Source organism: Myxocyprinus asiaticus, chromosome 10 (assembly GCF_019703515.2).
Source record: "Myxocyprinus asiaticus isolate MX2 ecotype Aquarium Trade chromosome 10, UBuf_Myxa_2, whole genome shotgun sequence".
NCBI lineage: Eukaryota > Metazoa > Chordata > Actinopteri > Cypriniformes > Catostomidae > Myxocyprinus > Myxocyprinus asiaticus.
Window position 1 is genome coordinate 6,979,942 of NC_059353.1, and position 20,656 is coordinate 7,000,597.

General features: G+C 48.6%; 1 protein-coding gene across 2 annotated transcripts in view; it reads right to left on the minus strand.

Annotated features, from left to right (window-relative positions):
- Positions 1–20,656, minus strand: part of stac3 (SH3 and cysteine rich domain 3) — a 50,596-nt gene that overhangs the window by 16,711 nt on the left and 13,229 nt on the right. For both annotated transcript variants that reach the window (XM_051709044.1, XM_051709045.1), the window contains one exon: positions 16,730–16,796. In XM_051709044.1, the coding sequence (XP_051565004.1) occupies positions 16,730–16,796 (67 nt within the window). The remainder of the gene's footprint in view (positions 1–16,729; positions 16,797–20,656) is intronic.

Sequence of the window (20,656 nt, forward strand, 5' to 3'; positions counted from 1 at the left end):
AGGGGTCTTCAGCCACAACCCCGGACCTACCTATTGCCATGCCGCATATCAAGCTGACAAAGATGAGAATGACCCAGAGGGGTTCCTTGAGCTCTTTGAGCGGACGGCTGGAGCGTGGAAGTAGTCCAGCACTCAGTGGGCAGCCTGCCTACTGCTGCTGTTATCCGGGGAAGCCCAACTTGTGGCTCGACAACTCCCTGTGTCCAACCTCCTGGTGTACGAAGACCTGAAGAAAGCCATCATGCAACGGGTCAGCCAAAGCCCAGAGCAACATCGCCAACACTTCCACTTGCTGACGCTCAGCGAGCTCGGCCACGCATCGCTCGACAGCCCCGTGACACCTGCCGAAGGTGGCTGCTGGCTGAAGATCGCGATGCCGAGGAGGTACTCGATCTGGTGGTACTGGAACAGTTCATTGCCCGGCAACCAAAAGGGACAGCGGAGTGGATCCAATGACACTGACCGGTGTCCAGTTGGCTGAGGACCATATGGTAGCATATTAGGGGGCTGGCGAGCCCCCTTCTCTCGCTCTCGCTCCCTCTCTCTCTCTCTTCAGTCCCCCTCACCTTCCCCAAATCCTGTTCCTGTTCCCTGGAAACAGGGAATTCCTACACCAAACCCGGTTCCCCGGAGGGGGAAGCCATCCTTTAGAGGATTCCCTGCAGGGGATTTCCCACTCGAGCAGATGTGAGACGAGACCCTTAGGCACGCCTTTGACCAAGTGAAAATGATTGATAGTCAACGCCTCCAGCCAGACATTGCACTCTCATACCCATATTTTCTGATTATTAAGGATCGGTACGCAGGACACTCAGACAAGAGAGGATACAACACAATTGTTAATACCGAAGAGCTATTCCGGACGGGTCATCATAATCCGATGGCGGGTCACTTAGGACAAAAAAAAAAAACTAATCCGTCTAATGGCCCGTTTCTATTGGCCGGGCATTCGCAGGGACGTTCGCAGTTGGTTAGCCATTAGAGTGGATGACACGCGGGCATCGCTTTATCTTGGTTCTGGTGGACTATGCAACATGATATCAAGAAGCAGTGCCTCTGCGCAACATCTCAGCACATAGTGTTGCGGAGGCACTCTTCAGAATAATCTCCCAAATGCGATTCCAAAAGAAATCCTCACTGATCAGGGCACAACATTTATGTCATGTACACTACGTGAACTATGCGAATTATTGTGGATTAAATCGATTCGGACCAGCGTTTACCACCCCCAAATGGATGGCTTGGTCAAACTATTTAATCAGACATTAAAGAATATGATTCGTAAGTTTGGGCAAAATTGGGACAAGTGGCTCGAGACTCTATTATCTGCAGTACGAGAGGTCCCGCAAGCCTCCACGGGGTTCTCCCAATTTGAATTATTGTACGGACATCGACCGCATGGCGTGCTCGATGTCCTATAGGAAAATTGTGAGGAGGGACCTTCAAACAGCAAAAATGAATTTCAATACGTTCTTGACCTGAGAGCAAAACTCCACACACTGGGGTAATTAACACAGGAGAATTTGCTCCAGGCTCAGGAACGTAAAGCCAGCTGTATAATAGGTGTACTCAACTACGGGAATTAACACCGGGAGACAAAGTTCTTGTATTACTCCCCACATCGAGCTCTAAATTACTCGCCAAGTGGCAAGGGCCCTTTGAGGTCACAAGGCGTGTCGAGGAAATCTATTGTGAGGATAAACGAATGGATAGAGGCAGAGCACGTCAGATTTACCACCTCAATCTCTTAAAACCATGGAGAGAGGCGGTCCTCGTGATGTTGGCAATGGTGGTTCCAGAGAGGGAGGAGCTCAGACCAGAGGTGAACTTAAAAGCCACCGATCGATTCACCCCGGTCTATTGCGGAGACCACCTCTCACCATCACAAGTCACGGAGGTTACCAGGTTGCAAGGAGAATTCTCCAACGTGTTCTCGCCCCTTCCCGGTTGTACGAATCTCATAGAGCACCTTATAGTAGTGGTACGCAGTCCCCCCTACCGATTACCCGAGCACAAAAAAGAGGTGGTTCAGGAAGAATGAAAGGCCATGCTAGATATGGGAGTAGTAGAAGAATCCCACAGTGACTGGGCCAGCCTGGTGGTGCTGGTCCCGATGAGTAACGGCTCGGTACGGTTCTGTGTGTATTATAGAAAAGTCAATGAGGTGTCTAAATTTTATGCGTACCCAATGCCTCAGATTGATGAACTGCTCAATTGATTAGGCGCGGCTTGCTTTTATTCAACACTAGATTTAACAAAGGGATATTGGCAGATCACCTTAACTCCCATGTCCCTTGAAAAGACGGCATTTTCCACACCGTTCGGATTACATCAATTCGTGATGCTTCCGTTCGGTTTGTTGCCTATCTGGATGATATCGTTATTTACAGTAATGATTGGCAGCTGCACCTTCAGCATCTGAGGGCTGTCCTGAGGTCATTGAGACAAGCGGGACTCACAGCAAACCCAAAGAAGTGCGCAATTGGGCGGGTGGAAGTACGGTATCTGGACTTCCACTTCCATGTCCTTCCATCACAACCACCAAAACAATATATATGCCTCTCTTTAAAACTACACCTGCATTAAACAGCCTTTATATTTTTTCTGGAAAATCTAAACAGTAAAACAATAGAGGTACAAAAAGATTCATGAAGCAACAAAAAAGGAAAAGGTAATGTATAAAAATATCAAAACATTGTTTTGGCCAGCAAATATTGTAATAGATAACAGAACAAGTAAGTGGTCTTCTTTAAGTTTAGTGTATTGTGATTCAAGCGTTGAAATATTGTGATCTTTAACTCACTTGTTTCTCATTCATCTGTATTGGACTTGCAATATGACTCCAGCCTGATCGTGCTGTGTGTGTTTGTGAGCTGGTTATGTGTAATATTGTCAATTAGATCATCTTTCAGTTCTCAAGTCAGTGGAAAAGTGGGTCGTCGGTTCCCCGGTAGCCAGTTTTGACCTTGTGAACACGGCTGGGGGGTAACAAGCACACATCTCCCCCTCCAGGAGGGGAAAGGTGCTATACGCAAGTGGTACACCCAGCCAGTTGTCCCGCCAACTTACCTGTTCATACCTGACAACACGTGGGACGAACCGCCTCAACCCGGAGATTGAGGAACTTCGCAAAGGTATTGGGTGTTGCCCAGCCCACTGCTCCACCAATGTCTGCCAAAGAGGTGCCATTGGTTGGGGCCCAGGAGGCCCCACACTCCTGGTGGAGTGTGCCCAAAGCCCCAAGGTGGGCAGCACATCCTGGGCATGGTATGCAATAGTGATGGTGTCAACAACCCAGTGAGCGCTCCCATTCCGCTGTCCTCCGAAGCAGACAAAGAGCTGCTCAGAACCTCTAAAGCTCTGCATGCGATCCAAGTAGATGCGCAAAGCACGCACCAGACATAGCAATGAAAAGGCTGGGTCTGCCTCCTCCTGGGGCAGCTTCGCTTGCAGGTTCTCCACCTGATCCCTAAACGGGTTCGTGGGAACCTTGGGCATATAGCTCGGTCAGGCCTCAGGATCACATGAGAGTATTCTGGACCGAACTCCAGGCATGTATCGCTGACAGAGAACGCCTGCAGGTCCCCTACCCTGTTGATGGACGTGAGCTCAGTCAGGAGGGCAGTCTTCAAGAGACTGCCTTTAGCTCAACTGACTCCAGGGCTCAAATGGGGCTCCCCGCAGGACCACGGAGAGATCCCATGAGGGAATGAGGTGCGGTCTGGGAAGATTCAACCTCCTCGCGCCTCTATGGAACCTGATGATCAGGTCATGTTTCCCTAAATACTTACCGTCAACTGCACTGTGGTGTGCCGCCATAGCGGCCACGTACACCCTCAAGGTGGGGGGGACAGCCGCCCCACCAGCCTCTCCTGCAGGAAGGAAAGCACCGACCCGACTGCGCAACTCAGGGGGTCTTCGCGTCAGGAAGAACACCACTTATCGAACAGACGCCACTGCAAGGCATACAGGCGCCACGTAGATGGAGCCCTAGCCTGAGTATCCTGTCTACCACCACGGGTGGTAGGCCACTTAGGTCTTCCGCATCCCGTCCAAGGGCCAGACATGAAGAGGTCTGGTCGCGGGTGCCAGATGGTGCCTCATCCCTGAGAGAGGAGAACCTTCCTCAGGGGAATTCGCCAGGGAGGGGCTGTCGCAAGGAGTGTGAGGTCTGTGACCCAAGTCTGGGTTGTCAGTAGGGTGCTACTAGGATAACCTGCTCCTTGTCCTCCCTGACCTTGCACAGGGTCTGTGCAAGTAGGCTCACTGGGGGGAACGCATACTAACATGGCCCCTGGGGCCAGCTGTGTGCTAGTGCATCTGTGCCAAGGGAAGCCTCGGTCATGGCGTACCAGAGTGGGCAGTGGGAGGATTCCCGGGAAGCGAACAGGCTTACCTGCACTTAACCAAATCAACTCCAAACCAGCTGGACCACCTGGGGGTGGAGTCTCCACTCTCCCCTGAGCATGACCTATCGCGACAGTGGCTCGCAATGACTTGAGTCGCTGCTGACTCCAGAGGAGGCGGCGGCGGGTGAGCTGCGACATGCGACGTGAGCGCAAGCCACATTGGCAGCTACTGTATGCTACCATCACTGTGTTGTCCATCCGCACCGTGCTTGCCCTGGATCAACGGTCGAAGCCTCCGCAAGGTGAGCAACATTGCGAGCAACTCGAAGCAGTTGACATGCCAATGCAGTTGCGGCCCTGTCCCGGAGCCCGCGGCTGCATGCCTGTTGCACACGGCACCCCAGCCACGCTCGGAGGCATCTTTCGTAACCACGACACGCCTGGGGTACTTGCATTAAGGGGACTCCTTCCCGCAGGAATGCAAGGCCCGTCCAAGGGCTGAACAGGTAGCGGCAGATCGGTGTGATCACCATGCGATGTGTGCCATGGCGCCATGCCCACCTCGTGACTCAAGTCTGATGCTCGATGGAGTCGAGGACGCCATATGCCCCAGGAGCCTCTGAAAATGCTTCAGTGGGACCGCCGTGCTCTGCCTGAACAACTTCAGGCAGTTTAGCACTGACTGCGTGTGCTTGCTCGTGAGGCGCGCCATCATAGAGACTGAGTCTAACTCTAACCCGAGAAAAGAGATGCTCTGTACCGGGGAGAGCTGCTCTTTCCCCAGTTGACCCGAAGCCCCAATCGGCTGAGGTGCCTGAGCACCAGGTCCCTGTGTGCACACAACAAGTCTCGAGAGTGAGCTAGAGCCAGCCAGTCATCGAGACAGTTGAGGATGCGGACACCCACTTCCCTTAGCGGGGCAAGGGCTGCCTCTGCGACTTCTGTGAAGACGCGAGGCAACATGGACTGACCGAAGGGGAGGACCTTGTACTCGTGTGCCCGGCTCTCAAAGGCAAACTGAAGAAAGGGCCTGTGCCGAGGAGAAACCGAGACGTTGAAGTACATGTCCTTCAGGTCTACCACCGCGAACCAGTCCTGATGCCGGACGCTCGCTAAAATACGTTTCCACGTCAGCATCTTGAACGGGAGTCTGTGCAAGGCCCAGTTCAGAACTTGCAGGTCCGGGATTGGATGCAACCCACCGCCTTTCCTTGGTACGATGTAGTAGGGGCTGTAGAACCCCTTCTTCATCTTGGCTGGAGGGACAGGCTCTACCGCGTCCTTCCGCAGAAGGGACGCAATCTCCGCAGGGAGGGCAGCGGCGTTCTCGCCCTGCACTTGAGGTAAAACGGACGCCGCTGAACCAGGCGGGTGCCTGGCGAATAGTTCCGGTCAGCCATTGCAATGGTTTGGGGAGCGCAAGCCACACCCCCAAGCTCTGAGCGAGGGGGACCAAGGAGACAATCGCATCGGACGTACCGGCAGGTGGGGCATCACGGTGGGGCGGACCCGGATGCGCCACGTTGAGGGGGCTCGGACCCCGAACTCGTGGCCGTGCTGAGTCTGGGGACATCGAAGCACTTACCTGGCTCCGGGTACCCACCTTAGGACCGGTCAGCTTACCATCTCTAGGCCTGCAGCAGGTGTCCGAGCCCAGGAACCAATCGTCAAGCCGTGAGGGTTCGGGGGGACTGGAGGGTTCCACTTCAGCCCGACGCTCGCAGCCGCCTTGGCAAGCATCGCCACCAGACTGGACCAGCCCGCTCTCTGATGCTGCAATCGAGAGCTCATCCACTTTGCGAGTGCCGAATGAGATCGCAGATCTGGGGAATGGGAGGTCAGTGGGGAGTTACTCGGCGGAGTGGCTCCCATTGAGGTCCCCAAATTGCCCCCAGTGCTAACCGACGTGGCCTCAAATCTGTAGGTAGAAGGACCGAGGTGAGGAGCCGCTGGGGTGGCTTTCCCTCTAACGAAGGAAAGCCGCGACCACAACGTTGCCATTGTCATGCTCTCGCAGTGAGAACATGACATGTCAACGAACGTTGTCTCTGCATGGGCAGCGCCCAAGCACGTTGTGGTGGGGTGGAATAATAGGGTTCAAAACAGTGTTACTATGAATGCAAACTTTAATACAGTGAAAAAGACACTCTATTAGCATAACATAAATATATATAAATAAATACAAATGTCCAACATTCTTTTGAATGTCCGTGTACTAAAATAAAATATTTGATGCCATGAGTGTACCTTCAATTACTATTATTATTTGGAATGGCCATGGAAAATGAAGCAATGTGATAACAATTTTACCTGGTCGCAAAAAGTAGTCCGTTAATTTACCTGATGAACTTTCACCTTTTGCTGACCCTTTATGCATTGCAGAGCTAATGTGTGCTTCTAAATCACTTGCACCTTTATTAGCAACTGACACATAAGTGCCAGCTTTACATGTCATACATACTGCTTCCCACGGATCTCGAATGGATGAAAGCATGGGAATTTTTTGTGCAAATCTTCTGTAAATTTGCACTTTCGTTTGGACATTGTTTCCACTCAGCTGACATTTGCTGCTACTGTCAAGCAACTGTTTGATGCCGAACATAACAGCGCATTGCGCGTTCGCGGAGAGATTGACAGACAGGAATTTGGCCAATAATTGCTGCAACCCTCTTATAATTGACCAATTGGTGTGCGAGAAGGCAGGACTTACAAAGAGGCATTAAAGCAATGCAAATATGCATGCACACACAATGAAGTATTAGACCAGATGTACATCACAATGCAACTAAACCTGAATCTCGGACATTTTCGCAAATGTAGAAATCCCGGTGGGATGCTTTTTTAAGGTCCAAAAAAAGAGGATATGTCCGTGAAAAAGAGGACGTATGGTCACCCTACACACACCTTGTTCTCGGTTATTTTTATTAAACACATACATAACAAGTGGTGACGATAATGCAAAGATGGCTCTGCTCTCATTACAACCTCCATCAGTGTTCCTGCAATGCCCAGCTTAACTGAAAATTTCCTTTGATTCATGGGAAAACCTGTTTACTAACTACCTGCTAGCCATTGGAGGTGAAGAGTTCCCTATCTGTCACTCACTCGACGTTGGTGTCGATGTAGTGACACTAGGGGTCACTCTTGGGAGCCAGAGACACCTCTGGTCTTTGATAAAAGGCCAATGAAAATTGGCGAGTGGTATTTGCATGCCACTCCCCCGAACATACGGGTATAAAAGGAGCTGGTATGCAACCACTCATTCAGATTTTCTCTTCGGAGCCAAACGGTCATGCTCGCTGAGCTGAATACTACTGTTCATTCACCTGCTGGATCTGACGGCACATTTCAGCGGCTTCTCCCTCCTCTGCACTGGTGCACTGCAGAGAACGCCCCTGGGCGCTTCGGCAGAAAAACTAGAGAGTATATTTTCTGAAAGAGCATTTTTCCCCTCTAAAAGAGTATATATTTCTCTAAAAGAGCGCACACACAGAACGTCCTTTTAAAGACGCGTCTTTTTAAAGATGCTTTTCCGATTATGTGTTATTCCTGGTTGTGCTCGTTATCTCTCGCCTTCTAACGGTCACGATCACTGTCTTTCGTGTCTGGGCACTGCTCACGCGGAGACAGCGTTCGTGGATGGTCACGTTCTCATTGCGAGAATATGTCCATGGCAACGTTGCGGTCGCGGCTCGCCTTCGTAAGAAAGTGAGCCACCCCAGAGGCTCCCGCCTCGGTCCTTTTACCCACGGGTTTGAGGCCAGCGCGGCTAGCACTGGGGGCAATTTGGGGACCCCAATGGGACCGCCTCCGCCGGGTATCCCCCCACGGACCTCCCATTTCCCAGCATGCTCGTCTGCCCCGAGCGGGCTTCCGGGTGAGTCCGCCGGCTCGTCTCACGGCGAGTTCGACCTCTTATTCGGAGCCCGCGAAAGTGATGAGCTCTCGAGCGCAGCATCGGAGAGCGGGCTCGTCCAGTCGGAAGGCTCAGCTGGGCTCCTCCCTTCGGGGTCGATCGCCCAGTCACAGGCTGACGCGGAGATGACGACATGCTTTCCCGGACAGCCGCGAGCGTCAGTTAGAGTGGATTTCACCGCTCTTCCCTGAACCCTCGCGGCTCGGTGATTGGTTCCTGGGCTCATGGCGCTGCTCAAAGCCACGCCCCGCCCCGTTCCTTTCTTCCCGGAAGTGCATGTTCGCTAAGTGGTGTTCTTCCCGTCAGGAAGACCCCCAGAGGTGTGCAGTCAGATCAGTGCTTTCCTTCCTGCAAGAGAGGTTGGAAGGGAGGCTGTCCCCTTCCACCTTGAAGGTGTACGTTGCTACCATAGCAGCACACCACGACGCAGTCGACGGTAAGTCCTTAGGGAAGCATGATCTGATCATCAGGTTCCTAAGAGGCGCCAGGAGGCTGAATCCCTCCAGGCCGTGCCTCGTTCCCTCATTGGACCTCTGTAGTTTTTCAGGGTCTACAGAGAGCCCCCTTTGAGCTTTGCAGTCAGCCGGGCTTAAGGCACTCTCCTTGAAGACTGCCCTCCTGACTGCGCTCACTTCCATCAAGAGGGTAGGTGACCTGCAAGCGTTCTCTGTCAGCAAAACGTGCCTGGAGTTCGGTCCGGGCTATTCTCACATGATCCTGAGACCCCCGACCGGGCTATGTGCCCAAGGTTCCCACCACTCCTTTTAGGGACCAGGTGGTGAACCAGCAAGCACTGCCCCAGGAGGAGGCAGACCCAGCCCTGTCGTTGCTGTGTCCGGTGCGTGCTTTACGCATCTATTTGGATCGCACGCAGAGCTTTAGAATCTCGGAGCAGCTCTTTGTCTGCTTTGGTGCACAGCGGAAAGAAGCGCTGTCTCCAAGCAGAGGATCGCCCACTGGCTCATTGACGCCATAACTATGGCATATCTCGCCCAAAACATGCCGCCCCCGGTAGGGCTACGAGCCCATTCTACCCGTGGTGTAGCGGCTTCTTGGGCCCTGGCCAGAGGTGCCTCTCTAACAGACATTTGCAGAGCAGCAGGCTGGGCAACACCCAACACCTTTGCAAGGTTCTACAACCTCCGGGTGGAACCGGTTTCGTCCCAGGTAGTGGCACGCAACACAAGCGGATAAGCCCGGGATAGCCGGCCGGGTGTATCGCTTGCACACAGCGCCTTCCACCTCCTTTTGAGCTGAAGACGTGCGCTGTTAATTCCCAGTAGCGTTCACAAAAGTTGTTCCCTGGTTGACTTCCTCCGAGCCCTGTGGCAGTCGAGTTTTCGGAGAGACTCGCTGCCAGCCCAGTACATGCACTAACTAAGAGCCCGGTTCTGGGGTAGGTGCTCCGCATGTGGCGGTTCCCTGTAAGGCTAACCCCATGCGATCTATGTCTTCCGCTAGTTCGTTTCCCTGCTGGCAAACTGCGTCTTCCTTGGGCAGAGCCCCTCTGCCCCAGTCTCCATGTTGTAGTAACTCCTCCCCCATTGGGCAGGATCTACCTTGAAGGCTCTCCACATGGTTGGAAAGACCATGTGATGTATTCTTCCACTTAAATATCCCCCCCTCTCTTGGGGCGAGGTGTGGACCTGGCGGCCCAGTCGGATAATCCCCCTTCTTTTTAGGGAGTGGAAAAAGAGAAGGGGAAAGAGGCCACAACTGGGTTAAGCCTGTCTCTATCTCTGGGTAGTCGACTTGTCCCCAAAAAGGGCCGTTCGACACTCATAACTATGTTGGGGGAGGTTACGTGTCGACCTGGTGCGCTGGCTATGAGGCACACAGCAAGTCTGCCCACCACACACCACCAGTTCACGTAACACAGTTCAGCCTTGTGGCGTTTTGTATAGGGACACCTAGTGTCACTACATCGACACCAACGTCGAGTGAGTGACAGATAGGGAACGTCATGGTTACTGGTGTAACCTCCGTTCCCTGATGGAGGGAATGAGACGTTGGTCCCTCCTGCCACAATGCTGAACTACCCGCTGAAATGGCCGGACCTTATATCGGCTCCTCAGCGTAAAACCTGAATGAGTGGTTGCATACCAGCTCCTTTTATACCCGTATGTTCGGGGGAGTGGCATGCAAATACCACTCGCCAATTTTCATTGGCCTTTTATCAAAGACCAGAGGTGTCTCGGGCTCCCAAGAGTGACCCCTAGTGTCACTACATCGACACCAACGTCTCGTTCCCTCCATCAGGGAACGGAGGTTACACCAGTAACCATGACGTTTTCTGTAGACAGGAAGAAAGCTCTGCTAATACACTGCTTGAGAATGGAATGGCAACGAAACTACAAAACCATGCCTCATGAAGCTGATACATACAATGGATTTTTACAAGCCTGAGACATTTTTTCCCTCCAAAACTGAATGTTGTCATGGAGAGGTATCGCTTCAGACAACTAGGTAGCAGCGCTTTGTGAAGTGGTGAACTTTTAGGAATACTGAGCATGAAATGATAAGCAACCACATTGGGGGAAAAAAGCATGCAATAAAAAAAGTGAAAGATTACAACTGGAGCCAGATCTAACACTTTATAAGATGTTGACCATTGCAAGGCAAATTGAAGCTGCGGGAGCAGGTCCAAAGTCATGGCAGAAGGGGAAATAAAACAAGTAGTGGCAAAAGCATGGAAAGAAGTGGATGTACAAGCATAAACAAAAAAAATAAGCTGAATGAACAACAAAGAGCACAGGAAAAAGTACTGTGTTGCCGTTGTGGCTCTACTAACCATCTTGCAAAGAGCACAGGAAAAAGTGCTTTTACCGTTGTGGCTCTAATAACCATCTTGCAAATGACCAGTTCTGCCCTAAAAATCTTTTTGTAAATGCAAAATGTCTAAAACTTGGACATTTTGCAATAGTGTGCAAATCAGCATCGGAATCAGTTTATGAAGTATGCTTCCCTGAAGTGACAGTCCTCAGCATGAATTATTGCAACTCATATTATGGAGCCCCTATGTGTAATTTTACTGAAGCCATATCTCCCACACAGACTTGCACCATGAAGATGATGGTTGATACTGGCTCTGGTGCATCAATCCTGCCACAGCACATTTACAAAGAACACTTCAGTTAATGTGCCCTGGCCCCATCGAAAGTGAACCTCCTCAATTACTCGAAGGACAGGATACCTCTGTGGCTACCTGAGACAGAATGTGACATACTGGGGAAAGACTGTTGTTGGTAAGTTTTATTTTTTAATGAAATCAGGAAACTTTTTCACTGACCGTGACTTATTTAAAGCACTTAATGTAAATGTGGTTGCGTAGTCGAACATGTCACATACTGTGCCATGCTTTAGCAGTCCAACACACCATCTATGTCTACAATTAGCCCTACTTCCGTACCAGCCACTCCTGGATTTAGATGAGCAAAAAAATAATTTATAATTATAATAATTTTCTTTATTTATCACACATTATACATTTGCACATATACGGTGAAATTCTTCTTTTTCACATATCCCAGCTAGGCTGGGGTCAGAGTGCAGGGTCAGCCATGATATGGCGCCCCTGGAGCAGATAGGGTTAAGGGCCTTGCTCAAGGGCCCAACAGTGGCATCTTGGCAGTGCTGGGGCTTGAACCCCCGACCTTCTGATCAGTAACCCAGAGCCTTAACCGCTGAGCTACCACTGCCCTCTGTAAAAGTAAAAACCATCAAAACCGTAAAGAACTTAAGGAAAGATCTGTCCAGGTTTCAAGCCAATGCTACAAAAGCGTCATCACTTATCTCTAGCAGTACAGGCAGTGATGTCAGATGAAAATAGAATTATTGAAAAGATTGATTTTTTTGAGTTTCTACCATTGTCGTTACAAAATGCAGAAATAAGTGTAGGCTGTAGTGCCAGACAGCTATCACCTTCCTTTGATCGAAGACATACTGTCTGAGCTACATGGGTCATTAATGTTCTCTTCTCTGGATCTTAAAAACGCATAGGCTACTACCAAGTACAGCTATATAAGGAGAGCAGAGGACTCACAAATTTCATCACACATGAGGACCTATACCAGTGTAGAGTACCCTATGGTCTAGTGTTGTCAGAAGTACCGCTACTTCGGTACCAAGTCGGTACTAAAATAAAAAAGATGTAACGATACCAGTAATTCCACAGTACCGGTAGTACCGAGCACCAACTCAATCTGGTAGCCGCACACTGTCTTACTGACACACAACTGCTTTCAAATGCTCACACGCTTATTTGAGCGTGTGCTCTGTTACTCCTTTTATGCTGAAATGCACGACTAATCAAATTATAATCGTGATATGTCCTAGTGTGATTATTAAACCGCAAAATGCTGCAGTCTTAGTCTGTATGAGCTGCATGAGCTTTAAATAAATGTGTGAAGCAGACCGCTCATACACTGGAAACTCCACAAACAATGAGAATAATTTCCGTTGTATGAGAGATGACAGAGCAGAGCACTAATCCACTCTGAAGCGTTATTTTTATATAATTTATATAATTAAATAACAGCATTTGCACTTTAATGATCACACTGGGCCACGTAGCGAACTGTTTATCCGGAGAGGTTAAACTTCCGTCAAAAATACATGTCAAAATAAAAGCACGATTCATAATAAAAGCTAAACGCCTGAAATTGAAGAAATGGCAACAGAAATATATTATAACTGTATAGTAAAAATGTAATCCTCACTGTAGAAATAATAATAATAATAATAATAATAAGTAATTATTAATGAATAATAATTGTAATAATAATAAAAATTAAGCAATATATCACAAGCAAGAGTGCTTTTGTACTGAAAAAAAATGCAGTGGTATTTTGATACGTAATTGTAAGGAAAATTATTTGGTTAGACACCATTTTGATAGTGAAATTAAATTAAACTTTAAAACAAGGAATTCTGGAAAAATAAGGATTTGGGGAAAAAATTAAACAGATTTCAGTACGACCTAGCTTAAAAACAAACAAGTGTTAAGGAAACATGCATATCTTTTAATTTATTATTTACATTGAAGTTTAACTGTAAATAGGCTAAAGGAGTGTGTTCAATTCGAAACTGGTATCGAGAACCGTGAAATTTCACTGGTATCTATACCGACTACTGAAATGTTGGTACTGTGACAACAATACTATGGTCTGACTAAGATGTTGGTGTTGTACTGACTCAGCTTAATGACACTGGGGTAGTAAGAACCATTGCTTTTGCTTCACGTTCTCTGTCTGACGCAGAGCGTAAATATTCGATTGTGAGAAAGGAAGCATTAGCTTTCGTCTGGGCAGCTGGGAAATGGCGTACATGGCTGTGGGAAAGGAAATTCCTACTACGCACTTGCCATGAAGCTCTCACCACACTCCTCACAAGTAAAGGCAACAGCCAAGCAGGCCTAGGCATTGTCAGATTGGAGTTTGACTAAGGTGTTCAGTACAGACCTGGCCCCCTGAACAGTTTTGCAGACTGTTTGTCAGGATTGCCACTTTGACACTAACAGTGATTATGCTAAACCCATTGAGTCTGTTGCTGTAATTTCTCCTGCATTCAGTGCAGTTTCCAAGGAAGAGTTCCGGTCTGCCTGCAACAACTGCCCAGTCTTTGCTAAATTGTGTATGCATCTAAAGACACGCTGGCCAAAAAACAAAGAGGACGTTGATCCCGACTTACAAGCATACTTCTGAGTCCGCCGAGAGCTTCGATGACTTTAACCTGTAAGTAACAAAGTGTCATCAACTAGCTAAACATTTTTAAAATTTGTTTTACCAAATATAGAAATACCTTTTAAATTAGAAGTGTAACATGTCAACTGATAATAATTATACGGCTACAAGAAAAAGAAACAGGGAAATGGAGCAATTATTTCCAAACATAGATACCCTTACTTTAATGTCCCCGTTAAGTGCCTTGACATGCCCATATTTCTTTGGCCTGTCAACTTATTTCCTAGTGAAACATGAAGTTGGGGCAGGACTTGTTGAACGGCTAATGGCTTTTTTAAATATAGCCTTAAGTTATAGGCTTTAGTTTACATCGCAACCCCTGGCAAAGCCATACACATGCACACACACCCTTTCCACCATGCTGCTGCTCATGCCAGAGCTGGTGTTTAGCTGGTGAAACAGATTTAATGCAGATTCTGTCTGCTTTTCCACTGACGTGAGAACCGATCAATTCAAACGATAAATGTTTTTCTTAATCACGATTAAAGCATCTGACATTAGATTCTGATATTTCATTCAGCTCCGTGTGAGTTCTGAACACTGGTTACAGGGCGGAACCATTGCGATGTGTCCAGCGGGGACATTACAATTGTATATACACTACAAACAAACACACAACAGCGAGTCTGTTCCAGAGAAAGGACCTCTTATAAAACAAATGCTGATGGGACTTGTGACAAAAGTTAAGTTCTTTATGTCTTTTGTTAGTCAGAATTTTACCACATGAGCATGTCAGTTCTTACAAGCCCACTGCGCAGATTATTCTCCTTTGGAGGGTCTGTTGACACTCCGCTCCAAAGATATGTGCATTCCATATCCAAAGTGAAAAAACAGCCTGATGACGATAAATATTGTGGAGGATGAGATTTAAGAGATTTAATGTGCATTGCAATGAATAGTAGTTCTATCAATCAGTCAACATCCCACTTAGACTTTGGTAAATGTTTAATGTTACTTGAATTGGTCCTATTTTAGTGAATTTCTGTCTTTGTACTGTGGAGTTTGGAAAATGTTAATAAAGCATTATTGTTACATATTGTTTTGTTCTGTTGTGATGTTCTTTCTAAAGAAATAAATAAACGCATTTTGACAGGAAATAAGTATATAGAGTCAAATTTCAACACTTTTAAAATCTGAGATTAATCGCTATTAACTATGAAAAATCATGAGATTAAACGCGATTAAAAAATGTAATCTACTGACAGCACTAATGACAATATATCAGTGTTTTTAATCACAATACACACACAAAAAATAATAATAATAAAGAACACTTACTGGTGCTGTACATCCCAAGAAATACAGCGAAAAATGGCTGTATTCAAAATATAAATAAACTCCAGTTTCCTCGCTTCCAGCTGCCCAGCATGTGTTCCATTCAGAAGTCAACATCCCTATGCCCTATTCCCCTTCGCAGACAATTACTCTCCACTGTGAGAGGTGATAACGGTCATTTAAAACTCACTTTTTACTTTTTAAACCCACGCCCTCCCATTCTAGGAGCATATGACAGATGTAAACAAACATGGATACAGCTGGTGATGTTGTTGCTGCTGCTCTGTTCAGTGTTGCGAAAGAAACAAGTAAAGCGCATTTTGTTGCTGTCTTGGTTTGGAAGATGCAGCCAGTATGGCCTTTAGAGACTACAACGTGAGTTGAAGGTGAGTGGAGTTAAATCCACTTTGAGTGCTTGTTCGCCTTCTCCATTTCGTGAGCTTCGTCGCCCCACGTGCTCGATTTCCATTGGCTGCTCACCTTATGACTTCAGATTTTAATTGTGGAGCATCATACACTAATATATTTCCTCTGCAATCGTGCAGTCGGCTCAAAAAGTTAAACCTTGATTGATATCCTCTGACTAGGGTAAGAAATCGGAATCAGTACCCATCATACACTATGTGATATTCTCCGACTCCGACTGGCCCAAAATCTGCAGATTGGAGACGACTAGCGCTGACTAGTGCCGACTAGCTTGACTCTTAAATCAGGATTAAAGTCGCGCAGTGTAATCCAGCCTTTAGATAAAGCCCAAGCTGTCATTGCTAGTTTGAATGAGTAACCCAAGCCTCTTTTTCTAATTTAAATTTAGAATTAGAAACAATGGCTACGGCTGCATTTCTTGGAGTAACAACAGTGTGTGTGTGTGTGTGTGTGTGTGTGTGTGGTGTGTGTGTGTATGTGAGATTTTAGAATGTTTAAAATTCCAAATGATGGCATGGGAAAGGAAATAAAGTGCAAGCTTCAGCATAATCAAAGACACAATGACAAATCATAATCTGTTACTTGATACTGCTAATCGATTGCAGGTGGTATAAGTGACATTCTCATTCTAGAGAGTATTTTATCGGATAAAAATATGTATATATTCCAGCATAAAAGATTGATGTCATCAATATTTTGGTCTGTATTCTCAGAAGAGAACAATTGTACATTTTAAAAGTGTATACTTGCTAAAAGTTCATTTTTGACACCAGAATATAGATGACCTCAAGGCTAATAATAAAGTCAAGTACATAGGAAAGAAAAATCTCTAAGATGTTAAAATCTCCCTAACTTAAGTAGTGGAGGTAGAAAAATCTTGGGAAGAACAAGATTCAGCTGGAGAAGCCCATAGTCCTCTTGGGTTTCAATAAATGTAAATTTGCCAAACATTATTTGGTTACATGGTATGTGTAATAATAGTTATATTTTCATATAATAAATAATTCAATTTTGTAACTCACCCTCAACAATCTCTTCATCTTCTTTTGGCTGTTGAGCTTCCTCCTCTTCCATCATCATCATCAACATCTACACAAAACAAACATATTTGTTTATTACATTAAAACTCATAATTCATAACATGTCCTGAACACATGCACACATCTGTTAATTCCTCAGGATCTTTAAAGCTATATTTCGGGTTCAATACAAGCTAAGCTCAATCAACAGCATTTGTAGCATAATGTTGATTACCACAAAAAATAATTTTGACTCGCCCCTTTTTTTCTTTAAAAAAAAAAAAAAAAGAAGAAGCAAAAATCGAGGTTCCAATGAAGCTCTTGCAATGAAAATGAATGGGGCCAATACATAAACATTCAAATACTCACTATATCTAATTTTACAACTTTGTTGCTATGACGACATAACACTGTAAACCCTGTAATCCTGGTAAACGATGATTTAAAAACTTTACAGCTCATATAGTCTAAATTATTTACTATGGGAATCAGCATTATGCTACAAATGCTGTCGATTGAGCTTAACTTGTATTGAACCCAGAACATTCCTTTAAATGTAAAGCGTGTAACTTTGGCAGTAGAGTCAAATAGGCATTTTATACAAGACCTCATGGAAACAAAGTTGTGTTTACAGTAAATACTCCAAGCTCTTTAGAGGAGTATCTAGTATGGGAGCAGGCCACGCCAGCCATGGCCTTTTCTCTCTATGTTTTCTCTCCACAGAGTATTCAGTTATTTGGCTGGGGCCATTTTAACGCTCAATATATGCGCGGGAAAAGACCCAGCGGAGACCACATCCTGCCCGGAGGGGAGGTAACATGTGGCAAGCATGTCATGTGGGCTCAGAGCCCAGGGGAGAAGCTCTACAAACACAGCGACCAGGACAGAGAGGGCTCTGTCGAAGGGAGATGCAGGTTTTCCGTATTGCTGAAAATACATCACAGGGGGTTACTGGAGTAACCGGCACCTGTGGAGCACCTACCTCAGTAAGGGCATATTAGCACACGTACTGGTTCCGACTGTGAATTCCTCCGCTGAATTCGTGAGCCACAGGGCTAGGGAGGAAGGACATTCAGGGTTCACGGGTTTGTGAACTCGCATGGGAAAAGAAGCGCACATCTTCGCCTCTTTGGAGGGGAAAGGCACTATACGCAAGCAATACACCCGGCCAGCTGTCCGTATTCCCGAACTTACCTGTTCGTACCTGATAGAACACGGGACGAAACCGGCTCAACCCGGAGATTGTAAAATCTCGTGAAGGTATTGGGTGTCGCCCAGCCCACTGCCCTGCAGATGTCTGCTAGAGAGGTGCCATGGACCAGTGCCCACGAGGATGCCAGACTCCTTGTGGAGTTTGCTCGTATTCCTGAAGGGGCAGGCATGGCCTGGGCCTGGTATGCCATAGCGATGGCATCCACGATCCAGTGGGCAGGCCTCCGTTTGGAGACAGCATTCCCTTTCCGCTGTCCACCAAAACAGACAAAGAGCTGCTCAGAGCGTCTAAAGCTCTGCGTGTGATCCAAGTACATGCGCAAAGTACGCACCGGACACAGCAACGATGGGCTGGGTCTGCCTCCTCCTGGGGCAGTGCTTGCAGGTTCACCACCTGATCCCTGTAGGGGATTGTAGGAACCTTGGGCACATAGCCCGGCTGGGATCTCAGGATTACGTGAGAGTCACCCGGACTGAAATCCAGGCAGGTATCGCTGACAGAGAATGCTTGCAGGTCCCCGACCCTCTTGATGGAGGTGAGCGCAATCAGGAGGGCCATCTTCAAGGAGAGGGCTTTCAACTCGACTGACTCTAGAGGCTCAAAGGTGGCTCCGCGAAGGCCTAGGAGGACCACGGAGAGATCCCTTGAGGGGAACAGGCGTGGCCTAGGAGGATTCAGCCTTTGGGCGCTTCTCAGGAACCTGATGATCAGGTCGTGCTTCCCTAAGGACTTACCATCCACTGTATCGTGGTGTGCCGCTATGGTGGCCACGTACACCTTCAAAGTGGAGGGGGACAGCCGATCCTCCAGCCTCTCCTGCAGGAAGGAAAGCACTAACCTGACTGCGCATCTCTGAGGGTCTTCAGCTCAGGAAGGACACCAATTCGCAAACCGACGCCACTTTCAGGGTATAAAGCTGCCTCGTGGAGGGAGCTCTGGCCTGAGTGATTGTTTCTACCACTGCTGGTGGAAGGCCACTTAGGTCTTCCACGTCCCATCCAAGGGCCAGACGTGGAGGTTCCAGAGGTCTGGGCACGGGTGCCAGATGGTGCCCCATCCCTGAGAAAGAAGGTCCTTCCTGAGGAGAATTCGCAAGGGAGGGGCTGTCGCGAGGATCGTTAGGTCTGAGAACCAAGTCTGGGTGGGCCAATACGGGGCCACGAGGGTGACCTGCTCCTCGTCCTCCCTGACCTTGCACAGGGTCTACCTTGCTCCATGTACCCGGCATCGGGGGGGTCGGCGATGGGGGAAGAGGGACTTTTTCACCGTCCTCATAGTCCGTCACAACCACCTGGCCGTGGGTGTGAGTATGGTGCGACCGGACGCGCAAAGGCGGGGGGCCGCGTTCGTGGTGTCTAAGTCGCAGGTGCTCAGTTCCCGGTTGTCCAGTTTGCAGCAGACATCTTGCTCCCTGGGTTGTCCGTCTCAGGGGTGCTTAGGAGCCTTCCGGGTACTCATGCTGGCCCGTGACCTTCGTCACCCAGAGGGTGAAGTCAGTCGCTGAGCGCAGCTCCTGCATCACATCGGGTTCAGGACTACCCACGTGCAGTTCCTTTAGTGCAAGGAGGGCCATGGCATGCAGGGCAGAGGCGGCCTGACCAGTGGCGCTGTAGGCTTTGGCTGTCAGAGACGACGTCATCCTACAGGCCTTGGAAGGGAGTGCCGGGCAATCCCCCCAGGTGGCTGCGCTTTGTGGGCACAGGTGCACCGCAACCGCCTTATCCACCTGAGGGACCTCCGTATACACATGGGCCGCCCCGCCATCGAGGGTAGTGAGAGCGCACAAGCTGGGAGGTCGGTTTTGGGCAGAAAAGGTGCCCTTTACGACCTTGTCAGCTCGTCGTGTACTTCGTGGAAGAAAGGGACAAGGGAGGCGGGGGGATAGGTGGCTGTGAGCGGTGCCCTGAACCCAGGAACCAATCATCTATCCGCGAGGACTCAGGGGATGGTGGAAGGTTCCACACCAATCCGACACATGTGGCAGCCCGGGCAAGCATGGCATCTCGCCATCAGCCTCAGACTGGACGGGCCGACCCGAAGGTGGCAGCCCAGTCGAGTCCTCGGCGTCTGACATCGCCAGTACGCTCTCCGATGCAGCGATCGAGCACTCATCCCGCTCCGGAGCTCCGAAAGGGACACTAAGCTGGCCCTGGGGCGAGCTGGTCTCCTCTCGGAACTCGCAGGGGGTAAATGAGCATGCTGGGGAATGGGAGGTCTGCGGGGATTTACCCGGCGGAGCCACGCCCATTGAAGCCCCCAACTCGCCTCCAGCGCCAGCCGGGCCATCCTCGTACCCAGAGGTAGAAGGCACAGTGCAGGGGGTGGTTAGAGTGGCTTTCCACCAGAAGAAGGAGATGACCCAGACACGTGAGGCAGTGCCCATGGCCGTCGGAAGCGGAGATAGCGACCGCATCCAGGAATCACACAAAGACGGAAAGGCATCTTGAAAAATCTTTAAAAAGACATTCATGTCAATGTGTTTGCTCTAATAGAGAAAATATACTCTTTGCAGGAATATAAACTCTCATAGCACTGTCAAAGCGTCCAGGGGCGTAATCTGCACAGATCTGTGCAGAAGGAGAGAAAAGCTGCTGGAATGCGCCATATATCCAACAGCAAACGCTTCTTGGGAGGTGAATGGACTGGTAGTGGAAGACAGCTTGCTGACACACAACCGCTCAGCTCCGAAGAAAAAATCTGAATGAGTGGTTGCGAGC